Raw genomic sequence first — 25763 nt, 5'->3', positions numbered from 1 at the left:
CTAGCTGTAACACTTGCTAGCTGATGAGCCGATGCAAAGTCGAAGGGGATTTAGAGGGTTTGAAAGGACGTTTAGCGCACGAAGAGCCCTTCCTTAAGGGTGTGTAAAACTACCAAGCACGATCATTGGTAATAGTGAGCACAATATTTTCAACAGAATTCATACCGGCGCAGTTTAAGCATTACACAGTGGCCTTTGCTTTGGGCCATTCTTCCGCATGCGATAAAAGGGTGTTTCCTCGGTTGGAGGAGTAAGGCGATGACCTGCAGAGAAGACCATCAATACCAACTACTTTCGCATTAGTCCTTGGGCTAAAAATTTCCACATGGTGCAAGAAGAATTGCATATTCCTGTGAACAAAATTAAGTCTCGAGGAACCTTCAAATGTTGTTCAATCAAACTTCCAACGGAGAATGCTAAAAAAATTTAGAAGTCCTGTTGAAGTCCCTTTGAGGGGTGATTTTGTTAATTTTCACTAATGAACACAAATCTCTACTTAATCGTGACAACGCGTAATCACGAAAACTACATGCATTCATGATATCACACAAACATTATTTCTGTACTTAAAGTAATGTATCTATCAACACTTTAAGAAAAAGGTCAGGAAAAGAAGAGGAAAGAAATATATGTTATAAACATGCCTCCTTCCCCGGAACTACCCAGGGAGGCTTTTGTTCTCACTTGCATTACATCTCACCCTTTTTACCACGCCTTAATCTTACGATCTATTAATTATACCCTATTAATTATAACCGTGCGGGTGGCCTTTAATTTCCTGAGGATCCTGTAAAGAACGGTTGAATTCAGATGTGAAGAACGAATGATTTGCTTTACCTTCCTACAAAATGTCGAAGGATTCTCGAAAGGGAGTCGTGTAAACTGAGTTAAATGTTTATGCAACTTCTCGAGTTTTTTTTTTCGATCGGCTTAATGTATTTTCAATCTCGTTTATCTTGATCATCCAACCCACCGCTTGAGCACAGGCGGCCCAAGCTCACGTCTCGAGAAAAAGCCAACGATGAATTCATGAACGCGTCACGCGTTGTGTGACTCGGTGTTAAGTTACGGGAGGAACCGTTGAAAATTTGAACACGTTATAAGGCATAGTATGGGGAACGACATATGGTCGATTTACAACGATAAATATTTCGAAATCTGAATATTTTACACGTAAAATCAATAAAAACTTGCTCATGCCCTGTGTATCCGTCGTAGTTTCTAGCGATTTCTGCTGTTTTAAGCTTGCTTTACCATCACTGTTATCCATGTCAAAAGACGAAGTCAAGGCTGCTCACTTCGCGTGACGCGTTCATGAATTCATCGTTGGCTTTTTCTCGAGACGTGAGCTTGGGCCGCCTGTGCTTGAGTGGCATTTCCTTGAATTTGTCTCCGACTCTAACGCCCTATTGTATGGTTTCAATAGGTGGAAAAACTGCATTTTAGGTGGAAAATAAGAATCAGTTCGTCAACGTGGGAGGCTAAAATATATGCCAAGTAATGAGGTTCATGCTGTTTTGGGAACACAACGACACCCCCTTCGTCGTAATAGTTTTTTTAACGTCCCGGAAATGGATAAGATTCACCATTTTAGAAGTAGCGGGCGTCTATTCCTCTCCTTTTCCGCTTCTGTAGATACAAAGCGTGTTTGAGGGGAAGATTTTAGGAGCTCGTCTCTTACAGACAGAGATAAAGCGGTTTGTTTAAGAAGAATGTAAGGGAAACTTAGTCTTGTTAGAGTGGGTTTCTTGTGTTCATATTGCTTTTGTTGGCTGTTCTTCAGCGGTGATGATATTCAACGAGTCGTCCAACCGGAAACCGGTTTGTTTTTGTGTTCTCATCAAAAGACAAAGAGGTTTTGTTGAGTGACTATTGTCACAATTCAAAACAGTCTTTGCGATTAAATCCTTGTGAGTTCAGTTGAGTTCACTGTTACCGGTCCATGCGTCCGAAACACGATCAAACACTAGAGTGATCAGGAAAAAAATGATATCCTTCTTAGTTTTACCTCAACAGGAAAATCTGATATAAGCCTGACAGGGCCAGTACCGGCGCTTGGTAAAAGTCGTATGGCGTTGTAAATCGAAAGAAGGAAAGAAAGAAAGAGAAATTCAAGCACATGGTAAAGAAGATGACGATCAGACTAGTCTTTCATTGGGTTACCAGAATAATTGAGAATGTTCTAGCACCGGTAAGTACGTTTTACGTTATAATATTGAACGACGCGCGATAGAAACCGATTGCAGTATAAATCGTCTATTGATCAAACGCTTGGTAAAAGTCATCATCGCATGGTAGCAATCGTGTAACATTTCGTGAAACAGTTGAATAAGTCTGATTTTCTCGACCATGTTGAGGTGAAAATGATTCTGTCTCCAGCAAGGTTGATCGGCCAGTTACTTTAAAACCTTGAGGAAAGATGATGGAAATTGAATTAAAATTTTATCATATTTAATTACGAGATTCAAGTGAATAATCATATATTAATAAACTTTCTAATATCGGAGTTTCCGTTGTTTTGACTGAGAAATTTTCTTTGAATCGCTTGATAATCGCGGTAATCATTCGCCATTGTTGAATATTGTGCCAATGTAAAAAGCGCTTCCGGTAAGGCGGTCTTAGTAACACTGCAACGCTATTGTAATGAAAAGAATGCGGTTTTTTATTGAACGCCACGGAAGGATCTGCTCAAACAATCTTTGAATTGAACATTTTTCGTCTTTATTCACAAATGGTTTAGGGTCAAGTCCATTTTTCTAAAAGGGGGAGTGTGGATGTCTCCGAAATGTTTCTCTGAGTCCATATGGTGGTTCAACCGGTAACGTAGATAAGTTTGGAAATCTGATCAAGACGTTTTTCTAAGGGGTTTTCCCCAGTTGAAACAACCAGAAGGAGCCGACTAAAACTCTTTATGCAATTTATCTACTCCATACCATAAGAAACGAATCAGTCTAATTTCAGCGAGTATTAACAAAGTACTGTGAAACTCATAAAACCGCGAACACCAGAAAGTTTTTAAAATTTATTGAGCTCTTAGCGGAAAGCCACTTGGGCGTGAGAAAACTTAATCGCAAACAGCTACAGAAATTAATCTGTGGTTTTGAGGTTTGCTCTTTGTCCTGAACTTTACTGTGGTTTGACAGTAGACAACCGAGTCCTGTCAAAATCAAATCAAAGTGTCACGGTTTTACGAGTTTCTAAGTAGTACAAATCGAATTTCATCGAGACGTTTTCGAAGATCCCGACAAAAGTAGAAAGCGATTTTGAGAAAAACAGATCTTACTTTTGTGCTTTTGTCAGATGCCAAAGTAACGCTATTGAAGCGTGTGGAGTTGCCCTGCGACCGGGAAATATTGACACCACAAACAATCCGCTAGATAGTGAAGGACAGGGTCCAGTTGTATAAAGGGCGGATAACGCTTTCCAACGGATAAATCCTTATCCGGCGGATAAGTAATAGCAAAACATGTAGCGTTATCCACCGGATAGGGTTTTCTCCAGCTGATAATGTTATCCAACCTTCGAACAAGTCATCTGGTCATCTGGCTTCGTCATGCGTCAGCCAGCTTGCTGCTTTTAAAAATGTTGTGACAAAAACAAATAACAGACAATTTTTCGTTTAATTTTACCTGATCAAAGATCTTCCGATGAATCGGGAGAGGTCTCTGAGACAAACCCTAAATGCTGTGTAATTACAAAAACTTTGCGATCGCGGAACGTCGACTACGAAAAGACTGCGTGCATATATTCACAGTCGTAAATACATTTTACTTACAGCACTTTTCACATTGAGTGTCGAAAAATCAAAACTAAAATAATCCCAGCGACCAATAGGAACAAAGGTTTATATTATCATTAGCCAATGAGAACTCAAAGCGAAACAAGCAAACTGCTAAAAGCGCGAGAAAACGCGAATGATAAAGTCGCATTTTTTTCAGTTTTGCATTGATTGGTAAAAAAAATCTTGAGAGGATGGCGCAACTGTTGAGACAAAACGTCGACAAAATGGTGGAGTTGATACCTTACCATTTGATATTTTAAAAAGAATTACTAAGGCTGTTGAATTCCGCTCTGAAGAAATGAATTCCTTTTGATCCAAGCCAAGTTGCAGTTTGCTTGCTGATGTTTTAAGAAATGCGACGAAGAAGTCAAATCTTGCATTTTATGCTGACACCAAAATAACCAACTAAATATTTGTATGTGTTATTATAATTTTTGTTTTGTAGGTTGCCGTAACAGCGATTGCTGTCCTTGTTTTTCTGCGCACTTTCTACAAATACAGAGATGGTATTCAATATTATTACCTGTATGCTATGTTAGGGGTAAGTGAAGTAACTCTCAAGATCTGAATAGTAATTCTCTTTTCTATTTGTCAATCATTTCCCTGTCCATCAGTGTTATATCAAGATAAATCCTTGTCATTAATAGGACTGGGTGTTTATTCTCACCTCCTGTTCGCTGGGTAATTTATAGAGCGCTATTCGATGGAGTGTCGAAAAACAAAATCAAAATAATAATTTAATAATAATAATTTTATTATAATAATATAATAAAATAAATAAATAAATAAATAACGGTCAATCAGAAGAAAGGAAAATACTTTTAAGAGCCAACCTAGACATGATTGGTTTTATTTTTGGCATCTGATTGGTTTAGAGAGTGGCGCGAGTTTTCTAGACCAATCACAGAGCGAAGTAAAGCAAACCCAATGCAATCTCGAATGACTTTCGAAATTGAATTGAAAGTGACTGGTTACATTGATAAGATCTTGACTGTCATATTTTAAGGAAACTTTTCTTACCTTTTTATCGAATTGTTAGGACAGTTTGTGTTGGTCACGTGGTACAGCCTCGGTTCTCTACGTCGGCTGTTCCCTGATACTCCTTCCAATGTGTCGCAATATGTTGTCCTTGATCAGGAATTTCAATAAGGTGAGGCTACAAGGTCAGCTTTTCTTTGTTGAGAATCTTTATCGCATTTTCAAAGGACTGTACTGTACTCCGTCTATAGAATCAAGTGATCATAAGCGATTGCGAAAAAAAAACTATTCTAAAAACAATCCGCCATAATAACACTACCAAAATGGTTGCGCTGTAAAACTTACTTGCTTACTAATAAACTTCCCGAAATGCGACTCATATACGCCACCTGCTCGCTAACTAACCAATTTAAAAATATCTTAGGCGCGCTCACTGATTGCGGTATTTCGCTTGTCTTCCTAACATCATGAGAGAATTGCCCTGAATAAACAATTGGTATTTACTCTAGAGGATATTTTCTTTATCAAATGTCGAGTTCCGAGTAAAACCCCATGATTTTTATAAACGCTCCAGATATGGCTATCGACTATATTGGTTGAAACCCTTACAACGACATCCCTTTACGAGCAGGGATAGATAGATGGCAAATTGAGACTTAAGAATTTCCCAACATGTTTGACTCTCACAGAGTTCTTGAGTTATGACTGTGATTAAAATGTTAGACAATTAACTAAGATTACACATATTTCACAACTTACATAGAATAGTAATGCTAAGTCATCAAAGCAACAGTTACGACAACTGTTAAGGATTACCTTGAATAAGAAGCCAGCTTTCCAACGTATGTTTTTTATTTGCACTTCAGAGTATAACCCGTTCGTTTGGACGCCTATTAGACAGAAGCATCTGGTTTCACAAGGCATGTGCAGCTGTGATCATCTTGTCAGCTGGTGGGTCACTCAGATAAGACTATAACCCTTTTCCCTTGTCTACATCACCTCTCGTCAAATTTCCGAAATACAAGTAAAAAACAATTGCACGATTGGCATTTTTTTTGTCTCCTTGCTGAATTTTTATTTTTACTTTCTCTCTCCTCAGGAATTCATATCGGAGCCCACATTTTAAATGCCAAGAGATTTTCTGCAAACTACAGTGATGAATTCAAGGATTTAAACTTTGCCTCCTATCCAAATCAGGTAAACACTGAACCACAATTGACATTTTAACTTTGGTTTTACGATTAAATTTTCCTTACCGCCACTTCGTGGCAACTTAACAGGCAGTTTTTTTTGTGTGACTCAGATTTGCCATTTTATTACTTTGCCTATTAATATTTAGGATCCACTGAAAATGTACCTTACCTCAGGTAAGAAACACGATATTTTTTCACGTTTGCCCTTTTAAAATTTCGATCCAACGTACCTCTTGATTAACGATCTTAGCCGATATTCTTTTTTTTAGTCAGTGGAACAACTGGAATATTGATGTCTCTCGTCTTATTCGTTATGGTACGTCCAATGTTGCTATCGGATAATTTGTGATGTCTATGCATCATAGATCACGAACTTCCTCTTTACGTCTTAGATAGCCTGTATTACTATTGCTATCTGTTTCGCTTATTGGAGTTTTAGGTTAAAGAAGTGTATACTGCATACGGAATTGATATATTCTAAAAGCTGGGCGGGTATGGCTCCGATTGATTTTTCTGTAAGTTCCTTCCTCCAATAATATCTAAATATCTACGTTACGAAGCTAAGAGATTTGATGACGTGGTTCGCAGCCATAAATCCGATGTTCTCCATGATATGTTATGTCTTGTGGTCATTAAATCTCATATTCATTTGAATTTAGTGCAAAAGCTCCCCGTCCGGAATCCCCAATGAGTAACTGATTTGTTAATTTATCAGCCCCCCTGCTCGCTTATCAACGCGTTTAAAGAATATTTCTTCGAATTCTTTTTTAGATCGTAACGTCTATGGTTGCTGTGAGGTGGGTTTTACCAATTTTAGTAATAATATTTTTTTACTTTGGCCCTTTGTAGTGTTTACTTTTAGAGCTTATGACAATCTCAGCATCACTCAGCTTCAATCTCTTGTTTGTTGTTGATCTCCAGGCGCGCCTCATATGAGATCTTTTGGTATACTCATCATCTCTTCATTGTGTTCTTTTTACTTCTACTGGTCCACGGTCTCGGGTGAGTCGATGATGCAATTTCCAGATATAGAGCGCTTTACAATTAAGTTTCGTAAAAAAAAAACATACAAAGTAGCTACAACAGGCAAACAGGAGAAAGGAAAATATCTTTGAAAGCCTATGAGCTCTCAAAGTAAAAACATCTAAATTGCCCAAAGCGCGGGAAAACGTGGGTGATCAAGTCGTAATTAGTTTTAGTTTGCATCTGATTGGTTTAGAGAGTGGTGCGAGTTTTCTAGACCAATCACAGAGCAAAGTAAAGCAAAACCAAAGCAATCCAGGAGTTCTTTCGACATTCAATTGGAAATTGTTCTTAGTAAACAAAATGGAACAGTTTTTCAATTTGAACTGTTTTTCCTGCTGGGTTATTTTCACACGGGATTATACTCGATAGACTAAACGGCTAAGTGCGCTTCAAATCCTACTGACTGCGATTTATGACTCTAAAAAAGGGACTTGTCTTCAAATGTGACAAGAAGACAACTTCTGATTTCGTCACTTTAAATGCATAGTTACCTTGTCGCTTACTCGTGATTTCCTTTGCTTTTTTCCATCCCTTGACGATCTCTCTGAACAATTGGGAGCTGCGAAAGTAACATAATTTTAAACTCAGATTATGATTTTTATGATGATTTTAGATATATGAAATTCATATATTTGCACTGCGGTGAATAAACGAATTTAAGAGATCCTCGCAGCTAAGAACACTACTGAACTAGTAGTTGAAAGTAGGACCTGAAAAAATTCAGGCCCGTACGGGATTTGAACCCATGACCCCTGCGATACCGGGAGCCAATATGTTGGGTCCAAATAAACCATCCAAATAAACCATCCAAGTGATGAATGATGATTTTAGATATATGAAACTCATATATTTGCAGGTAATTTAGTGTTAACAACTGGGTTGAAAACGTAAATTAGCCACCGTAAAGGGTAAAAAAGCTGACGTTTCGAGCGTTAGCCCTTCGTCAGAGCGACTCTCCCACCGACGCAGCACCACAGAAACTTACCCCTTTATTTATATATTTGCACTTCAGGTCCTATTTTCAACTACTAGTTCAGTAGTGTTCTTAGCTGCGAGGATCTCTTAAATTCTTTTCTTCACCGCAGTGCAAATATATGAATTTCATATATCTAAAATTATCATTCGTCACTTGGATGGTTTATTTGGACCCAACATATTGACCAGCTCCTAGTTGGCTTGTTAGATCAGTTGGTAGAGCGCTGCACCGGTATCGCAGAGGTCATGGGTTCAAATCCCGTACGGGCCTGAATTTTTTTTCCTATTTTCAACTACTAGTTCAGTAAAGTTCTTAGCTGCGAGGATCTTTTAAATTTGTATGATTTTTATGAAGACCATTTTAGGAGCTGTTGAAGGCAAAGTCGTTTTTCAACATGGCGGCGTTCATAATTATATTCTCAGAACGTACTCTTTACAATCTAAAAACGCAGAGAGAGGTAAATTTTAAAATATTATTTTATTTTCGGTTTCGAACAAAAAAAATTGTGCATATGCATGGTTTCTGAGAAGTGAATCTCCGTCTTTGATTTTTTTTCCTTATCTAGAGGAGTGATAAAACACCAAGTGAACGTGGATACTCACTCCCCCGGATGTAAAATGGCTGAAAATAAGACCAAGATTTCAAATACCAGTCACGTGGTATGGTGCTCAGAGGAGCCAGTCTTTCAAGCAGATGAGCCGGAGGTAGATTGTGTCGATGAGGCATAACGAGTTGGTTATAAGAAATCTTCATATCCAACAAGTGCGAACAGAATATCTGTTGTATTGGATTCTCTTCGTTTCGATATTGGTTTTGCAACTTTCTCAAATTTACTGCTACACCCAAAATTTCTTCCTATCAAAACGACCGGATGTCAAAGCTACTTCCGACAGCCCTAACGGTGAAATAATCACGTGACTTGTGCATCGCCTCACGACTGATTGTGAATGAACATCCAACGGGAGGCAAATCCCAGACAGCAGACAGACATCAATAGTGAACACTAACTCGAAATACAGTATTTTCTTCAAAGGAACGTTCTGGCGTATGATTTACAATATTTCCGAGACAAGATTTGAAGTTATTTGAGTTCCAGTTCTTCGTCTAGCATAAAGTTGTGCGCAGCCTATATATACAAATGTTTAGTTGTGTGGAATCGAGCGAAAGAAGCGATTAAGGATGGCTTTAAAAATATGCTAGAAAGAATTTGTTGCTCTCCGTATGCGAGGTACAAACTTACTGGAACAAGCATTCCATTAAACCTTATTAACTTCAAATTTATCGAGAAGTGGGTGAAGACACTTTCAAATGCTTCGTTAGCTGGTAGCGAACGAAAGAACCGTTATTATGGGCGCCTCTTATGGATATCATGGATGAACTTCCTTGCAGAGCGTTGAAGTTTATAAGCCATTCTTAGAAGAAAGTTATGTAGAAAAACTTATTTATGATATTTCTTAGTTATAGGACAACTATGCATTCCTTGTCTTCACCTGTATGTTTCTTTGTTTTCAATTTCTAGGCCTGGAAATGGTGTGTTTTTCCTCTTCTCATTTACGTAACGGAGCGACTTACAAGATTTTTCAGAAGCTTTCAGAAAGTGGAGCTTATTGATGTAAAGAATTTTGCTTCTACTTTCAAACTTTCAGATGCCCTTGAATTACTCCATGCTGTTTTCTCCTTCTGATAAGAAAATAACGGTGGACAAGTGTGGTTTAAACACAGATCATTATTTGCTAAGTTCTGGATTGCAGAACTAACCTCTCTTCTCTTGTTTCTCTTACGACTGTCAGGTGGTACAACACAGGGATGGAGTGGTGGAGGTGAAAATGAAAAAACGGAAGTTTTCAGCAGCACCAGGGCAGGTATGATGACTTCACCTTCTCATGTACTTAACATTGTGGATGAAATATCTCGATAACCTAACCCAATTACTTTGGCGCGAGCTTTTACCTGACAAAACTGTCAAAATCAATCCTGAGAACGTAATGTCAACCCTCCGCACTGTGTGGTACACGTTTGTTTCGATTTTAGTTCCAAGAATTTGTTGTTATATCAAAGAATATATTTATAAATGATATGTATCTTTCTTTTCGTCAACTTTCTGCCTAAAAATATATTAATCGACTTTTTTGAGAAGATTCTCTTTAATCACAAGTGGAAGAAAAAAGGTTAAGAGCTAAATTGAAGCATAAGAAATGAAATTGCTGTTGAGAATTATACTCTGAAGAAAAGGGTAATTTCCCATTTGTCACCACCAATTTATCCTCTGGTAAAGACAAACACTGCTTTTAATGCCTGCTTTACTCTATAAGTTATCATATTATTACTAAAATATTTTGCCGATCTGGTTTTAGTACGTGTTCATCAAATGTGCAGATGTATCTAGGTTTGAGTGGCACCCCTTTACATTGACTCAGGTGAGGTTCACTACCGCAGTAATTATATGGCAACGGTAACGTGGGTCCCTGTGCCAAAAGGCCCACACGGTACCAGAGCTTATCCCGCTTACCTAAGCATGTAGCGACCAGGAATATTCCCCCTGGATGGGATGTCGGTTCATCACAGGTGGCCCCCTACTCCACCCTTCCTCCCCGTTTCCCTGACAACTCTCCTGTATCGATTCATAATCCTGGGTGGACAAAGGTATAGTGTAAGTAGAGTATCTCGCCCAAGAGCAAGACAAAGTGACCCAACCATAGCTCAATCATGAACTTCTTGACTCTGTTTGCATTAAAAAGGAAGAATGAACAAACATGCATAATCATTCCTTCTAGCTATAGCTCGCGAGCAAGCTCTCATAGAGTTTTGTTACGCCTAAGTGGCTACTAATGCGATTCTTTTGTTTCTAGAAGGAACATCTACTATACATCTACCATACTGAACATCTACTATAATTTTTTTTTTCTCGTATGCATATGACCACGACGATCTTTCTTGATTAATCGCAGAATCAAATTCAAATAGAAAGTACAACAAGGGCCATATTACAAGAAACCGCAAATCAGAGTGCATATGTATAACGTGCCCCCAGCGTGGGTCAAACTTCGATTGGTTTTTGTATCCAATTGGTTAAGGGCTTAGTACACTTTTTCCACACTAACCTCAAAGAACAAAAAATAGCTTAATCCCAGATTATTTTCGACACGCAATTGAAAGCTACTCTATCGGAAACAGGAAGTCATCATATATCGAGTTTCTAATTACAACTCAAGAGATATCGGATCAATGTTAGGATCTGAACAACTGCGCACCTACCCCTCCCCTAACCCAATTGAAAGCTGCTCTATCGGAAACAGGAAGTCATCATATATAGAGTTTCTAATTACAACTCAAGAGATATCGGATCAACGTCGGGATCTGAACAACTGCGTACCTTCCCCTCCCCTAACCCAACAAAACAAACGAATAACAAGTTAGGGTTAATGCTGGTTTAGGGGAGAGGTGGATGCGCAGCTATTCATATACTGATATTGATCCGAAGAATCCATGTTTGGGAGGGTTGTTTTTATTTGAAGTGACCAATGTCTTCTTACATAGTGTCCTTCATCAGAAGATTCATCATTCTCCATTCATTTTAAGATTTTGGGAGACTGGACCGGTAAGTCGTTCTTTGTTAATGAACTTCTTTCCAGTTAGGTGATAATGAATATGTAGGTAGCTTATTCAGAGGTGCTCGTGATTTGCCCTTTTATTCCTGCCAAAAATAATTTTATGGTCTTGAAATAAAGAAAAACAGCAACAATAACAACAACAACCAAAGCACTTTGCTTATAAGTCGCGTCTGTGATTTTTTTTTCTTTTTTTTTTCCACTATTATTTTTACTGGGGTTCCAGGGAATGGGTTGTCAATTTTTTAGGGGAATAGTTAGCTGGTGGGTTTACCTAGCAGGGAACCTAGGATTCTATTGTATGCCCACCTGCCTCAGGGCGAATTTTGTAAATAAAAAAATAAAAATTAAATTAATTAAAAATAGAAATCGAGAGACGTTTTTTATAATACGAGAACCTGCGCAAGTGCGAAGAAATTGTTTTCTTCCGTAGCTTTTGAATTTGTTCTAAGCAAAATAGAAAACAATTCCTGGTTCATAAAACATTTTAATTCAATTTCTTAAAAGACAATTTCAGTCAGTCGAGCAGACTGCTACAAACATGCGGCAGCAACTTACATTTGTGCAAGTTGATGCAAACTGCCACAAACATGCGGCATCAACTTGCATTTGTGCCTTCTCTCGTAAACGTCAAGGATGAAGAATTATTAGAAAAATCAGTTTTAGGTAGAACAAAGATTGTTACATTCAGGAACACAAAGCAAGGTAAAAACGGGTCATACATTCCGGGACAGATTTAGACACTTCCTCGGAAGTATGAAGAGGTAACTTTTGAGCTGCAGTTCGCTACAACAGCGCCTCCATTACCCATAGGATGTTGAACAATCAGAGAAAACAAAGTTTTCCATTGCACAGAGAGAGAGAGAGAGAGAGAGAGAGAGAGAAGGGGGGGGAGGGGGAGGGGGGTGGAAGTGAGGGGATCTGAAAGAATCTGGCTGCTATTCAAGCATACTGCGATCAGAACTATTTTGTCTTTTCTTGTTGGTTATCATTATTTACCTCACATGACTACCAATGATCCATTATTAACTTCAGAACCATTTCCTTTTTATAGTCTTGTCAGAGTTTAAAAAGATAAAGGAGTATTGATTAGTAGTATACTGATTAAACGTTCCACGTTTTTTCCAGGGAAATTTGCTGATAGACTATTAGCGGCCAAATTTGATGATAACCAGAAAACCCTGGCTTCTGTAGAGCAAGATGAAGATTACCTTTGTTATGTGAGGCATTTTATTAAGTAAGTGCACAATTAGAGTCTCTGTGATGAGTATATATACATAGGTGATGTAGGAAAACGTGAAACTCTCAGCTTTGTTGGATGCAAATTACAGGATTCAGGTCAAGAAATGCGTTGAAAATATGTTTTTAACCAGTCCACATGAAAGGAAGAGGAAAGGTTATGTGGGGGGGGGGGGGGGGGGGGCAAAATGGCCGAAGAAGAAAATGCGTTGCAAGGAGTCACGTCATAATGTTGTAATTCATTTTGAAGGTGTGAAAGAATTGACTAAAAAATCTTAAAAAAAAAAATTTCCAAAGGTAGACAAGCACACAACAACTTTGACTGAAACAATGAACTGAGATGATCTGTAGGCTAGCCCCTGTCTCCCTAAAGTAGATGTTTGTACAGCTTTGACTGCTATAGGTGATGATGCTTAAGTAATTTTCTGTTGGGCACGAAGTGAGTAAGGGATGAGGGCTTGGTAATTTTAGTATTTCATATATTAAAATGTCATGTCTTTTCTTAAAACAAGAATTTCTGTGGATGGCCCATACGGAAGTCCGTGCACGGTATGATGAGTTGTTTCATCTTTGCTCAGAATTTTTTTTTATATATTGAAAAAAATAATTTTCAATTATTCATTTATTTACCTAGCTTGATACATGACAAACATACTTGAAATTTTGACGCTGTTCCCATCCATGAATCCGCTCAGTTACCCCTCTTCCCCATTCCCCCTCTTCCCCTCATCGTTCAAGTGGACGAATCGCATATATTGCATTTTGTAATAATTCTATATCAACTAGTATAAATAGGATGTTTGTCTTTCCAGGACGTTTGGCGGTACAACGTCAGTCTATGCATAGCGACCGGTATCGGTGTGACGCCTTTCGCTGCTCTTATCCAGGAGCTCAGGTTAAACGTTAACACACTAGTTCATTAAAGACATCATAACGAGTTGAGGAGACTAATAAGGAAAACCGACATTTTCCTTTGTATACGTTTTTTGGTTTTTGGACCTGATTGAGCATTGCGTTCGGCAGCGTTCTTAGCATTTTGAAACTTGTCATTAATTTATTCGGTCTCAATATGTGAATACAATTTTGAAAGATTGCAAAGGCCAGCGAGCTCCCAACACATACTGCAGCATCAATTTTTTCCTTGGTGACTTTGATGGTTTTCCTAAACAGTCACCCCTAATAACCATGAGGATGAAGACTAGATTGGTGGTGACGAGATATTAAAAACTCTCGATCAGCGGGTGATTTTGTAATAACTGCAGAAGTTTTAGTCTTCAAACTCACGGATTTTCCTGAGACTTCCTTAGACAAACATAGCTTTGGAAGACCCTGGCCATAAGGCTTCACACTGCAGTGCAGCAGATCTAACTTCTTCTTATTCATAAATTATTAAACTGCCGTCTCCGAGTTTCAATTGAAGAAAAGTTACATATCAGATCAGTGTAAAATCTGATCACGATGAATAAATTGATTGGATTTGTGTCTTTCGCAGAGAAAAGATAAGAACAAGGAGGAAACTCAAACTGCACAGATTGTATTTTATATGGGTGTGTAAACACGTGCAGTCATTCCTATGGTTTTTGGATCTCTTGCGTTCCACCTTCACTGAGGTATTGACTTTCGATGATTCATATATGTATCACCTTTTTAAAACAGCCAACGTGCTTCGTGTTCCTTTTGTGTACGCTGATATAAGCTGTGCGGGTAAGCAGTAAACCCTAACCTAGGGAATTTCTATTTTGCACAAAACTTAATCTAGAGCATTGGAAATATCATAAAACAGTTGGTCCACGCAAAGCTGTGCATTAATCGCTTTACGGAACAATTGGAAAGTGTGGGGAGCACACAAGAAGCTAGAATTGTTATCAACAATCCCTTGCGCATTTTTCATGGCTCCAAATTTTGTGTGCTTCATATCTCGCAGATCACTAGCTGACGCATGAACCAAATGCAGTTAATGCCGGTGTACGGTGTATGCGTCTTCTGTCCGGCGCGATGGAAAGCCATGATCATTTGCGAGAGACATCTCCGCTTAGTCGAGCAGCTATGCCCCTGAAATACAAATCATGCGCATTACGCCTTCACTTTTCGAGAACTAATGGGGAGTTAATAAGCTACGTTCGACCAATCTCAATCCTTGAGGGAAGGTTACGTTTATGACTTGCGAGCGGGAAACGAGGACTTCTTCGTTTTCAGACCACGAGGGATTAAGGGAATGCAACCACTGGGAATAAGATCGACCTTCGACATGATTGTACTAAGCCAGGAACACTGGGTCGTGTACATCAAAGTCGATGAGAACTACAAGTCAAAACATGCCAACTGCCTGATCGAGGCTTAAATGATAATGAAATAATACTTCATTCTATTTTTCTTCAGCTTTGGGAGAGCAACAGACCAGATTTCCTTATATGTAACTTTTACGTTACATGTTCACAGTCTGAGGATCAGGTAATGTGTATATCAGAGAACACAATTCACGTTTTGCGTCAGTGTCTTTATCTTTTCTCAATCGAGGAGCACCTGGTTACTTGTTGCAGGTGTACCCCTAGGTATACCCACCCCCCCCCCCCCCCCATCTCAGGACCGCGAGGTTTTAGTCACGAGAAACACGATTGTAAAACTTTCGATAATTGATGTCCCTCTGATATATGTGTGGTTTCGGTCTTGAACAAAAACAATGACAGTTTACGATACAGGAGACAAAAGTGTTCTAAGCCACCTTTTTTGAACTTTAAAAATTTCTAAAAATGAGGTTATTTGAAACTCGAAAATCGTCTCATAACTTAGACCGGTTAAAGCAGTGGCAAGCAGATTTCTATCATGCAGCATTTGTGTGTTAATGTCATTTTTATTAGATTAACATGACTCATCAAGACAAATGGCTCACAGGCAGATTGCACAAATGTAAACCTTCTTGGAAAGCGCTGTTTGACCGAGTCAGCCGAGAAAATCCGAGGTAAACTGACATAATGTAAATCTCCAAATTAGCACATCCCCTAGAATAAGCGCCCCTCCTTTTCTCCGATTTTTATGGACGAGTACTGAGACAACAACGTATGTGTAGTACTGGTTGTGTTCAATAATTGACCAGGCGTTATTTGTTGCTAAGGGGGGAGGGGGGATAGGGGATTTTTGGGGCATCACACAGTTTCAGGGGTAACGGGAGGGGGAGATCAGTCGTCGCCAACAAAGTAAAAATGGGGGGACTATAGGAAATAATACGGGGGGAAATATAAGAATACTACAGGGCCTTAGGAGGGGTCAGGTAAATTTTGTCGTAACACAACCAAAATCATCAGACCCCCCTTCCCCTCCCCAGGCGATAAATAATGATCGGTCTCTTCATTACAACCAGAAACTTAAACCTTAATTTTTCAGCTTATGAACACGGTAATGTTGGAAAATTTCCAAGAGTTCCAACTGAGCCCTCATTGATTTGGGTCAGCTCTGTTTACTTCTTTTGTTGCTTTCGTGCGGATTTTTTTATTGCGAAAAACGGTCAAAACCCAATATCTCTTCACGATTTGCGTGAAAAATTTGAATAAGCACATCCTCGATTGTACAGTTAGTACAATAGTACAGTTAGTACAATAGTGGAGTTAGTGCAATAGTAGAGCTAGTACAATAGTGCAGTAAAAACGATAGAGGTTTGGGTCTGTTTGCGTAATGAACCTGGCCCAAACTTTCCTTGATTTTTCGCTGCGCCGCTACTGCCGCGCTGTTTTACAAACTGAAAGCATGGAACAAGCTACCTCCTCGAAAATGCAAACGAAGTCTCCACGAGTTTGAGGCGGCTTGTGGGAAAGGCGTCACTGTTAATCCAGGATTTAAACTTTCCCCATTGATGAGCGTCCATTAAGGCCCTTGTTCTGGTGTTTTTTTTTCCTTGGCTGGCAGGAAAACCCAAGCCGGGAAACCAAAATACACGATAAGTTTATTTGCTAGGGTACAAAACTGACTCAATAGTTCACATAAAGCCAAGTAACCTAAACAGATCCCAAGTAGTTAATGAGCTCGCACTTTTAAAGGGTTAAGTGTAAATGTGTCACAAAAGACCCTTAGGCTAAGGATCTGTTGCTAAATGATCCTTGAATATCTGATTGCTTCGTTATCCTTCCTTTTTTGAATTTTATTTTCAGGACCAGAGTTGGTTTATTTTATTGTGGAAGTCGAAAAGTTACATCGATATTGAAAAAGCGAAGCAAGCAGTTTTACCCGACTGGAACGAGATTTATCTTTAACAAAGAAATTCTAACATAGGATATTCTAATATACTACAGGTAAAACAAAATATATAAGTATGTTTCATCCCTTATTTCTAAGTTAGACAAGGAAAGATTTGGATACGCTATTCATTTTACAGTGCACATCGAAAGTATGACAGAACATCTTCCAAGGCAGCCCTCATAAATATCGTGAACTCGATTGCTAACAGTAAATTTTGTTCATCTATTTCTTCTGCATCTAAATTTTACCAATATAGATGATTCAGAATGTCAAACGTTGATATATTTGGTCGAAATGTAGTATTGTTTTGTGCTGTTAATGTGGGTTTTCTTAGGTTTCCCTCTTTATCGGCTTGTGTTCGTTTGAAGTATGAAAAATACCTTGATTATCGAACAAATGCCTCACTTTTTAATTCTGTTTAAATAATTCATTTAGACAGCAGATTTTTTTTGAATCACTTAACTTCTTTACCCCTGGGTTCACTTCATGATTTGTCCCCTGTTGGACGAAAAAACTTCTTGTAATGTTCTTCATAAGTTTTTATCTTCCACATCAAATAATTCTTCAACTCTTGAGGAGGATCGTCTTGCAATCAGCGAATAGTTTGATCCACCGGGACTGGAAACAATTGAGAATGATTTTGTTATTTCTCCTGTCGTTTTTCCTATCGCAAGCGGTTTCTTTTTCTTGGCCTTCTTTTCTTCTTCCTTGTTGGTATTTTTTGCATCATTTTTCTTGCTTTTTCTTCGAGTTCGCGTTCGTCGTTTTGCGGTTGAAAAAATATCTGGGAGTGAAAAATAATCGCGGAGATTATCCTCTGTTCTACAAAGATTTTCATAACCATTTCTCTCGGTGATCGGAGGCAGTTTAGAAGCCTGACAATTGATTTTACGAATTTCTTCCTCAAAATCCAACGGAGTTATTATTGGCATTCTGTCCTGGTTATGAATTAAGAATTTTATATTATCTTTTACATTCTGGGGAAAATTAAGCATTCTGACTTTAAATAGTCTTGTTTGTTATAGGGTGGGAAAAGCAAAAAAGACCACAAAAGACTAATTTAAATATAGTTTGATATCTTTTCACTGATTCGTTGCCTTCCAAATAAAGCTTAAATAGCCACAGGAATAGAAATTTTCAGTTTTTTTAATTATTTCGAGCAGCTGCCAGCAGTAGTTAAATAGGGGAAGGGGTTTCGACTAGATATCTGTGGTTAAACATGAATTTCCCGTTTAAATTCAAACTTGTTTTGGTTAAAATTTAAATCGATTTTCCAACGCGTATTTTGACAGAGACTTTTTGGTTCACTAAAAACAAATTATCAAATTTAAGTCTGTTTTGGTTAACGTCCTTGTTGTTTTGGAAACCGTCCTTAATAAAAACTCACCTGCGGAGTTTTCGCGAGTTTCATTTACTAACAAACTTGTTAATTGATTGGGTTGGTATTTCATTTGCTAAGGGTTTTATTGGTTATCGCAAACGAAAGGGCAGACACGTACATGTGCTGCGTTGGTGTGATGAATGCTCAATTAATGCAAGCGTGTTGTTTCCTTACTAAACAATCAACGTAGAACAAAGCTGCTTCCAACAGGCGTCCCCTACCCCAACGAGTTATAACAATCATCTCTTTATTGTTGCATAGCTCATGGATCGTTTATTTAGGAAACAATTTATGGTAAGGGAAATAAAAACTACTGAGAGAAAATATTGGCCTAAGTATTCTCCATCACATTTCCTATCTTAAAATAATTTTTTCCCGTAAATACCGAAGGAGTGACCTTTTACAAGCGAGACGGAATCTTATCTCGTACCCAAGTTCCTACTTGGGAATGAGGGTTGTGGTCCAGCTTAGCCGTGGATAGTCTTGGTACCAGATTTGCTCTCTGATTGGTCACCGCTACACGACCGTAGCGCGTTTGAAGTTGTTGAAAGATGCATCATTAGCGCTTCAGAGGAACCAACTCTTCAAGATTAAATTGGAATCACAGATAGAATGGTGTTACTGTGACCTTAAGGCACTCGCTATTGCAAACCACAACGCGCGGTTAACGAGCAACTGCTTCTTTGATTATCACAGATGTGATTATTTTTGTCAAGAGTACTTCTATGGTAGAAAAGACGAAGAGAGGAAGGGAGAGAGAGATAAAAGGGTGAAACACTGAGTCGGAAAAATGTTTTGGTGGAAGTTGTTCTGAAAAACGAGTTCAGTGGAGATATTTTCAGAATCTCTTTGTCATATAATTTTATTGTTTCCTGACAACACCGCACTAATTCACATGAATCTAAACCTTAGCTTTTTTAACCCTGGGATTTAATGAGACACCGCTATGTTTCTTCACAAGTTACTTCAGTATAACCTGCAATTATAAAAGTATCAACGTTAGAACAAGTCTGTTGCACTGACAACAACAAGAACATCAGCAACATAAACAACAATTGCAATTGACAAGGAGGGTGTATTTTTTATGAGGATTTTGACCAACAACTTTGAAATCCAGAACCAGTGTTTTTCAGTGTCTTTTATGTGTGTTACTCCGTATTTGTTTTAAAGTTAAATCTAAACAAGCAGGAATCGACTCCCATAAGTGTCCTTCATTTTTTTTCTATTTATTTATTTATCAATTTTTTTTTTTGGGAGGGGGGATCATGAACGGAGAAGAATGTTTTTGTCCAAGGCTATAGTAGGGGCATAAAGAGATTACAACGATTAGGCATATCTCCCATTTGTGTTTTGATAAAAAGGATTAAGAATTTACTTCGTGCTTGATAATTTGATTAATACAGATATGTTTTAGTTTTTTGGGTGATATCTTCGATAAGGTCAATCTCACGTGCACCATTTTTATTGTATCAATTATGGAAAGAATTATGAAATAGACCTATAGAACTAAATACGAGGTTATATAAAAGTAAAAAATCTTACTCTTGGTTACTGAAGTTTTCTTTGGGCACAGGAGATCTTTACGATATCTGTGATCTTGGACACAAGTGCGTCAAAGTTGTCCACTTGAAGGACATTGCCGTTGTTGCCCATCGCAATCTCTTTTAATTCTTTATTATCCACTAACTTACCAACTCCAATGGCGATCACCTTTACGTTTCCCTTCTGATTGAAAAAAAATGCTTATGCTTATTGCTTAAATTCAATTTAATTATCTGGCGAAAGCCTCTCTCTCGCAGGGGGAGAGGGGGGGAGATATGGAAATTTAACGTTTCATACCTATAACGTTTTGAGTTGTTGGGGTTACATATGCGAGGAGAAAAGGCTGGCTTTTTAAAGGCAATGCTAACTGAACGACACTAATGCTCATTTTATATTCATTTGTATCGGGTAAAAGTCACAATAAGATGATATTAGCATCTTAGATAAAGAGATCTGGAATTTGGGGACTACGTGATAATTAAATTCGAGAATCTCAATACCTTAAATGGCTCAAGGACTTTAGGATATGGAACGGATCTCGAGCTCGTCTTTCCATCAGTGATGACCAAAAGTACATGAGGTACACCGGGCCTCATGCCATTTTTATAATTCAGAAGTTCTTTTTCAGCTGTAGCCAAGGCCACATCAGTCCTAGTCCCTCCTGGTTTATACTTCAGGGCTTCAATAGCTTTTTTCAAATCATTGGCGTTCATCGCTTCTTTGGACTTTAAATTCCAGTCCAGGTATGCTTTGTGGTTGTAATGGATGACACCCACGTGAACCATGCTATCGTTCACGTCCATTTTGTCAACAAGTTGAAGCAAAAAGTTCTTTACTTTCCCGAAATTTGCACGGCGCACACTACTAGACGAGTCAATAATGATACCAACATCCATGATCATATCACAATCTGGTAAATGAGAAAAAAACGACTCTTAGAATGAACTGTTTGGCGTATTACGGCATTAGGAGATCAGCGGCTTCGCCTTCACTTGCGTGATTGCATCGCGTGACAAATACCTGTGACTGTACATCGGCTGTGTCTACGTTGCGGACAAAAGGATCACGCAAAAATTAGCAGGTAGTATCTGAGACTGTCACAAAAGTCACGGAATTATAATAAACATTACTTAGATACATCGATACCGCTTTTCACCCTTTGATCCCTTAGAGTTACTAGCACCTAATATCTCCTTACAATAGCACCCCTGAATCAAAAATTAAGGTCATGAGAATGAAGGAAATGATTACCAACTAAATGTAAAGAAGTTCCTGATTGCAAAACAAATTCTCCTTGTCAGCACCCAAGGAAGTGTATAGGGTACAGTAGGTAGAATATACATACTGAACTTAGCGTGAAGAGGGCTAAACTTAGCTTACAGTTGCATTCCTGGCTGTTGCAGGGGGCGACCTCCTCGTTATCACCAGAACATAACCGTCCATTTCCTTGGGGTGCAGGATTAGTGCATGACCTCTCACGGACCATTTCTCCTCCACCACATGTCTTGCTGCACTCACTCCAATCAGACCACTCGGTGAACCCCCCATCAATATCAGGGGTTTGAGGGCCTGGGTCTAAAGTAAGAGTGAAAGGATAGACCAATAGCACTTACATCGTTAAAACCCTCGGTAAGAAATGTGAGTGAAAGTTCACCTGGGACAGGTGTTTTACCAGCACATGCGGAATGATTGAGACTAGCTGCGTGAAACAAACCATCGGTTCACATAGTGTCTGATCTTCTAATTTTAAGCGATGTTTTCCTCTGAAAATATTCTTAAATCAGTTGGGACCCAAGCTTCCTAGCAAACAGATCACTGAGAACTCTTATGGGGGAATATTAAAATTCACATGGCAACCAGGTGGACAATCAGACATGGTTTGATGCTACTCTGGTTTACAGATTTAATGAATGTAACCGAAGGAGTTACAATTCATAGACCCAACGTTTCGACACTCCTGTCTAGTTCCTTCATCAGGGGTGATCTAAACGCTGCAACAAGAGGTCCTTTTATATGATCAGGAAGGACCTCTCGTTGCAGCGTTTAGATCACCCCTGATGAAGGCACTAGACAGGAGTGTCGAAACGTTGGGTCTATGAATTGTAACTTCTTCGGATACTTTCATTAAATCTGTAAACCAGAGTAGCATCAAACCATGTCTCTTATGGGGGTATTGATCATTTGTGGTTGGAAGTACCGAGAAGAATTGACTGCAAACAAGAAAAATGTAAGTGACCGTTATTTTCCCTTTAAATGGCTGCTCTTGGTTTCTCGCAAGTGTATCGAACGATTTTCCCACACTCTTATGAAAACCTCACGTGTTCGTCTAAATATTGCAAAAATAGGGGAAGGAGTAAGGCTTAGACAAGAATCTCTTTTTACTTTACATTGGTATTCTGTCAATTATAGATGAAGTTAGTCTTTGCCGCTCCTCCCCCTACGCCCTCTTGTACTGATACTTTGTGGCAGTGGGTCGGAACTTCAAGATTATGCATGCAGGACCAACAGCCACGTGTCCGTCAAAATGAAAACCAAAACAAAAAAAGTTTTTTTTTTAATCTAGAAAAAAACTTGAGACTTCTATTCAAACTTACTGTCTGTCAGTCTATAAATGTAGTTGGTTTTCTGCTTCCCAACACATTCTTGGAGTGATTTTTTGTCGCAGTCAGTTGGATCTTGAAGACCCATGATGCAACTATCACTCGAGCCATCGCGGTTGAAGTTCAGCTCTGCATTTGGGCCGCTCCAACACTCGCCGTAAAACTGTAGACCAAATACTGTGTATCCTTTCTTTTTAGCTTTTTCCGCACATCGACATGCCAGACTAAAAAGAATCACAACGAATCCTAAATGTTAATGTAAAGATGGCTTCATAGGAGATTATATAATAAGCTGAATTACCATTAACCCTTAACAACCAATCAGTATTCATATATTCCGTACTGTTCTCTGTACATTTACTAATGTTCTGACAAGGAGAATTTATCGAACAATCAATAGTTTTTTTGGTTGGTGATCATTTCCTTTATTCTCATGACAATAATGTTTGATTCAGTGGTGATAATGTAAGGATAAATTAGATGCTAGTCACTCTTAGCCCCTTATTATATAAAACAAATAGATCCCATGTTGCCGTGCGCCTGTTCAGTTATCTATCACAGATGACGTCATCATATGGAAAGAACATCAGTGCCATACCCACAAATTTGTTCTTACCTCATTTTGACCTCGTTTGTGATCTATTAAACCTGTGCCCTTCCTTTTTTTCAATTGACGAAAAACAATTATGAGACGAATTCTAAGTTAGACGCAGAAAAAAAAATTGCAAAAAGCGAAGAAACTTCTTTGTAGCCCCTATTTTTTTTTAGAATTTAAAATGATCGGGATGAGCATGGTCAGATTTCAAATATTGTGAAAAATTGTGGTAGAAGCAAATGGGAGAAGGGTAAAATTAAAAAAAATTTAAGGCTAACGAGAGCCTCCCTTTGGTGCGGTTAAGCTTAAGAATGAACACCGTTATTATAACATAAATTACAGAAAATAACATTCCGACCCTTGTTTATGACATTCTGGTGATGTTTTGTGATCTTCACGACAGAAAACATCAAAAATTCCCCATGAAAACAGAACGTCGGTGCGTGTGTCATAATCAGACTAAAACACTATGCAGACACCTTTATTGAAACATGTGTTGCTTGCTTTCATTGGACTAAAAAAATCATCAAAGCTATTACCTATGGGTAGATTCTGTCCATCGGTGCCAGTTCAGCCGGTAGCCTTTCTCATGATACTTGCTTTTACTGTCCCTGTCGTTTAGAAGCATCTCAGGGAGAGTCCGGGAAGGGTTGATGTTGTCCTTAAAGCATCCGATTTTCTCCCATTTTCGGTTGCATGTCTTAAATTGGTTTTGACCTGTGATAAATGGAGCGATTTTCGATTGAAATTCTGAACTGACATTTGATTGGATAATAGAAATATTGCCCTAATTGGCGTAATCACTGGTTCCTTATGATCGATATCTTATCCACTGATGCAGCAATACGTGATGCAAATAACCATGAAAGTATGTATAAAAGAAATACTGGTTCTTATTCCTTTCTGTATGTTTTTTCCAGCATGATTATTGTCTTCTGTTTGAGCAGCTGTCACTAGGGATTTCAATTTCGACTTTCCCATCAATTTCAGCAAATTTAGAAAAGATCATGCGTGTTATGATTATATACATTATTGTTTAGAATTATCCCTAGAAGTGCTCAATGCATATGTGAACCAATTTAATTTCCTGTTTTAAAAAACCAGTCAATCAACTGCCTTTTAATACATGTCTTGTTGAAAAAACAACACCGAGCTATTACATCAGACATATTTGTTCTTCTGTTCAGTTTCATTTGACGATTTAATCATCATGTTCATCTTCGAGGCATTGCTTAATTAACTGAGATTTTTTAGGTTTTTTTTTTAACAAATAATAAAGGTTAGAAGAAAGATCTACCTCAAAAGTGGTTGGCTTTTAGATAGAAACAGAACTGAGACAGAAGTTCGTTCCGCGTAAAGTAAATTTTTGTTCTTCTTTGAATGAAGGAGACTTCCATCTCAAAATCAAACGTGGTATTTCACTGTTATTTTCGGTAGTTCCCAAGAAATCAATGAGTGAGATAAGATTTAGAAAAAAAAGAGAACCGATTGTGTCGATTGTTGATTGATTAGAAAAATAGTTCCGTTTGCTTGAAGGCTAACCTTTGTCAAAAAAGAATCATACAACTCAAGTTATTTTGAGATGCTCTTTCGATGCTTAGCCGCTTTTCAGTTGTTCGATACTGCGCGTAGAAGTTGGGTTGTAACCGTTTTGCAGCAAAAATCTGAATTAAAAAATCCAATAATTATTCGTAACACTTTTTGTTATCAAAAAACTTGTTTGCCAAGTCACTTGAACGAAATTCCCAACGATCTTTGCTTCCCCTACCGAGAATCACTTGTAAGTTGTTCCAAAAGAAAAATTCTCTTAAAAACTATGACTTAAGTTTTCAGGAAGAAGGAGGTTTGAAAAAAAAACTACTTCCGATAGAACCTTTTGTTCATTCGGCGGATTGGAAGGCGAGCCTTTATTATGTTTACAGTTGTAACGAAATAAAATGTTGCAAACCTACCCTGGACGTGTAGAGTATAGAGGGCAAAAACGATTACGGCCAAGAGAACTTTCATGTTCTGTGTTGACCTGTAAGAATAAAACTGTAACTTAGAAACATTTTCTTGTGTAAATGAATTATACAGGCATAAAGTTAGTGTTCAATTGAATTGTTAAATTACCTAAGATCATTTCTGGCTGATGAAAAAATGTTAGTACGTCTTCTATTCCTTAGGAATATTTCTTACCTTGATACAAACTTTGACGTTTCGTTGTTGCAAGCTTTGGCTAAGTGGACCCTCTTTCGTTGTGAGTCGTCTTTTATACCCTAATTGACTCTTACGATAAGGAAAAATATCTATTATGTTAACCAGGAACAAATATTTATCTTATTAACGATTGCTTTTTTTGCTTTTTTTTTGTGGAGTTTCCACGAGAGATAATGTTTGCTTTAATCGGAAATTAAAATCGCTAGTTATAGTTGAGAAGATCCTTCTTTAAGACATAATTCGCTGAGCTGGTAATGACTGAAAATGATCAGTTGTACCAACAATAACCAGAAAACAATCTTCAACGCGTTTGTACAGTGATGTCTAAAAATCATGCATGTAGACGGAGTTGCGCAAGAATTTCTTGAGCCGGAAAAAAACGCGAAAAGGAGAATTGTGGTTGAATTTTCATCAC

General features: G+C 38.3%; 2 protein-coding genes across 3 annotated transcripts; one reads left to right on the top strand and one right to left on the bottom strand.

The window, feature by feature from the left end:
• The first annotated feature begins 1403 nt into the window (after nt 1-1403).
• Nucleotides 1404-20460, top strand: LOC113678828 (NADPH oxidase 4). Of its 2 annotated transcripts, XM_089214794.1 has the most exons (22): nt 1404-2191; nt 4227-4322; nt 4821-4931; nt 5626-5710; nt 5859-5956; nt 6099-6126; nt 6222-6268; nt 6724-6749; nt 6874-6954; nt 8520-8658; nt 9474-9566; nt 9745-9816; nt 10309-10371; nt 11492-11552; nt 12691-12799; nt 13314-13350; nt 13614-13696; nt 14294-14411; nt 15181-15252; nt 15660-15760; nt 16944-17084; nt 18803-20460. In XM_089214794.1, exons 1-21 carry the CDS (start codon nt 2120-2122, stop codon nt 17062-17064), a joined length of 1713 nt encoding a protein of 570 aa, XP_089070920.1. In that variant the 5' UTR covers nt 1404-2119; the 3' UTR covers nt 17065-17084; nt 18803-20460. The 2 variants fall into 2 exon arrangements, with proteins under 2 accessions (XP_089070920.1, XP_027051542.2); XM_027195741.2 differs by lacking the exon at nt 18803-20460 and having other exon boundaries at nt 16944-18727.
• LOC113678827 (coadhesin) lies at nt 19248-25373 on the bottom strand. Its single transcript, XM_027195740.2, has 8 exons — nt 25328-25373; nt 25102-25169; nt 23689-23866; nt 22549-22778; nt 21335-21529; nt 20455-20864; nt 19955-20137; nt 19248-19388 (listed from the first exon to the last, which is right to left on the bottom strand). Exons 2-7 carry the CDS (start codon nt 25154-25156, stop codon nt 19961-19963), a joined length of 1245 nt encoding a protein of 414 aa, XP_027051541.2. The 5' UTR covers nt 25157-25169; nt 25328-25373; the 3' UTR covers nt 19248-19388; nt 19955-19960.
• Nucleotides 25374-25763: the final 390 nt, after the last annotated feature.

This window comes from Pocillopora damicornis, chromosome 8, assembly GCF_964200805.1.
Source record: "Pocillopora damicornis chromosome 8, jaPocDami1.2, whole genome shotgun sequence".
In the NCBI taxonomy this organism is placed as follows: domain Eukaryota; kingdom Metazoa; phylum Cnidaria; class Anthozoa; order Scleractinia; family Pocilloporidae; genus Pocillopora; species Pocillopora damicornis.
This window is presented reverse-complemented; position numbering and strand designations above follow the sequence as displayed.

What these genes read in the sequence shown, in the direction of transcription:
- LOC113678828 (XM_089214794.1), top strand. Translation starts at nt 2,120, where the DNA reads ATGGTAAAGAAGATGACGATCAGACTAGTCTTTCATTGGGTTACCAGA. An exon ending in TGTGATCATCTTGTCAGCTG is followed by an intron (nt 5,711 to 5,858) that starts GTGGGTCACTCA and finishes CTCTCTCCTCAG; the next exon opens with GAATTCATATCGGAGCCCAC. An exon ending in AGAAAGTGGAGCTTATTGAT is followed by an intron (nt 9,567 to 9,744) that starts GTAAAGAATTTT and finishes TACGACTGTCAG; the next exon opens with GTGGTACAACACAGGGATGG.
- LOC113678827 (XM_027195740.2), bottom strand. Translation starts at nt 25,156, where the DNA reads ATGAAAGTTCTCTTGGCCGTAATCGTTTTTGCCCTCTATACTCTACAC. An exon ending in CTATACTCTACACGTCCAGG is followed by an intron (nt 23,867 to 25,101) that starts GTAGGTTTGCAA and finishes CATTTATCACAG; the next exon opens with GTCAAAACCAATTTAAGACA. An exon ending in CAACAGCCAGGAATGCAACT is followed by an intron (nt 20,865 to 21,334) that starts GTAAGCTAAGTT and finishes CTCATTTACCAG; the next exon opens with ATTGTGATATGATCATGGAT.